Source organism: Corvus brachyrhynchos, unplaced genomic scaffold (assembly GCF_000691975.1).
Source record: "Corvus brachyrhynchos isolate BGI_N302 unplaced genomic scaffold, ASM69197v1 scaffold350, whole genome shotgun sequence".
NCBI classification, from domain to species: domain Eukaryota; kingdom Metazoa; phylum Chordata; class Aves; order Passeriformes; family Corvidae; genus Corvus; species Corvus brachyrhynchos.
This window is the reverse complement of record NW_008235638.1, coordinates 221,110-222,833: the sequence shown is the minus strand read 5'-3', so window position 1 is coordinate 222,833 and position 1,724 is coordinate 221,110. Positions and strand designations below refer to the sequence as shown.

Sequence of the window (1,724 nt, the reverse complement as noted above, 5' to 3'; positions counted from 1 at the left end):
GGAATAATTCCAGGGAAAAGCCCCAAACCCCACTGGACACCCCGGAATCCTTTTGAGTCCATCACTCCTGGGCCCGAGCTGGGAACGGGGGCCAGGAGTGACCCTCAAAAAGACCTGGAGAGGCTCCAGGGAGAGGTGGATTCCCCTCAGGATGTCTTGGATTCATCCCTGGGGCGATTCGGGGCCTCCTGCGAGGAATCCTGGCCCTGCTTGGTGCCACCTTCCCAAGAAACCTGGGAATCACCGGATTCCTGGGGGCTCCTCTCCCTGGATTCCTCCTGGCAGCTCTTTCCCAGATCAGGATCCTCCAGATCCTCCTGGATTCCCTCTCTGCGGGCCCGGCTCTCTCCGGGATCTCTCCGCTCCGGATCCCGAGATTCCTGAGGCTCTGGAGCCGCGGGGCAGCTCTTGGCCTTGCCGTCCTCCCGCTCTCTCCCCTGGCAGCCGGATCCGGGCTCCCGTGGGGTTTTCTGGGATCCCTCTCCCTGGGGCTGATCCTGCTGCTCCTCAGGGATCTCAGGGCGCCTCCGGATCTCCTTGGATTTCACCCGCTCGCCTTTCGCAGCCTCCGGCTCAGCGGGATCCCGGAGAGCTCCGTCCTTCACCTCTTTTCCAGATCTTTCCTGGGGCTCATCCAGATCCTCGGAGATTTCCCGGGATTTGGAAGGTGGCGCCTCAGCCCTCCCCGTTTCTCTGGCTGGCGGCTCGGGGTGGCCCCTGCGGTCACTCGGTGGCCGCGGGGACACGGAGCAGGTCCTGACGCGCACGGGCCGGCCCCGCTGGCCGGGCTGCTGGCACACGATCTCGTAGGTGGTGGCCTTGGGGTCATCCAGGTTCTGGATCACGTGGACCAAGTAGGCGACGGTCTGGGGCTCAACGGGATCGGGCAGCACCCGGACCTCGGGCCGGACATCGGGGTCAGCAGGGATGTACCGGACCCTGAGGTCACTGACGGGCACCTCCTGTCCTGGCGGGCAGAGATCTCCGGTGTCCACGTCCAGGGTCTGGTACAGGCACCGGCCCTGCTCCGTCTCCTCTTCCTCTTCTTCCTCCTCCAGGACCTCCAGTCTGATCTCCTCCCGTGTCTCTCTCTGGTCAGTGGTGGTCACTTCTTCCTCTCTTTCCCGTGGCCGGCGGCTGGGGCGCTCAGAGCCCTCCAGCTCCAGCTCCCGATCCCGATGGATTCTCCTCTCCCTCACGGCCTCTTCCCTCTCTCTCCCACGGACAATTCTCCTCTCTGGTTCTGCTTCCTCCTCACACTCACGGGGTCGTTCCCTCCTTCCCAGCTCCTCTCGTGGTTCCCGTTCCCGGATCTCACGGCGCACTTTGACGTCGGCTTCTGCAGCTGCAGCTCTGCTCTCCTTCTCCCTTTCGTACCTCAGAGCTTCTCTTTGTCTCCTTCCATCATCTTCGAGTTCACGAATTTCACGTCTCTCCCGTGTCTCTCTCTGGTCAATCACAGCCTCTCGTTCCTCCCTTTCCTGTGTCCGGCGCTCAGAGCCCTCCAGCTCCAGCTCCCGATCCCGATGGATTCTCCTCTCCCTCACGGCCTCTTCCCTCTCTCTCCCACGGACAATTCTCCTCTCTGGTTCTGCTTCCTCCTCACACTCACGGGGTCGTTCCCTCCTTCCCAGCTCCTCTCGTGGTTCCCGTTCCCGGATCTCACGGCGCACTTTGACATCGGCTTCTGCAGCCGCAGCGCCTCCCTCCCTCTCCCCCTTTTT

The 1,724-nt window shown here is 63.1% G+C and overlaps 1 protein-coding gene across 1 annotated transcript in view; it reads right to left on the bottom strand.

Moving 5' to 3' along the window:
* Positions 1–6: 6 nt before the first annotated feature.
* LOC103611363 (trichohyalin-like) overlaps positions 7–1,724 on the bottom strand; it is a 9,294-nt gene continuing 7,576 nt past the window's right edge. Inside the window, exon 4 of the mRNA XM_017727531.1 lies at positions 7–1,431. Coding sequence (XP_017583020.1) covers positions 147–1,431 — 1,285 coding nt within the window. The 3' untranslated portion in view covers positions 7–146. The remainder of the gene's footprint in view (positions 1,432–1,724) is intronic.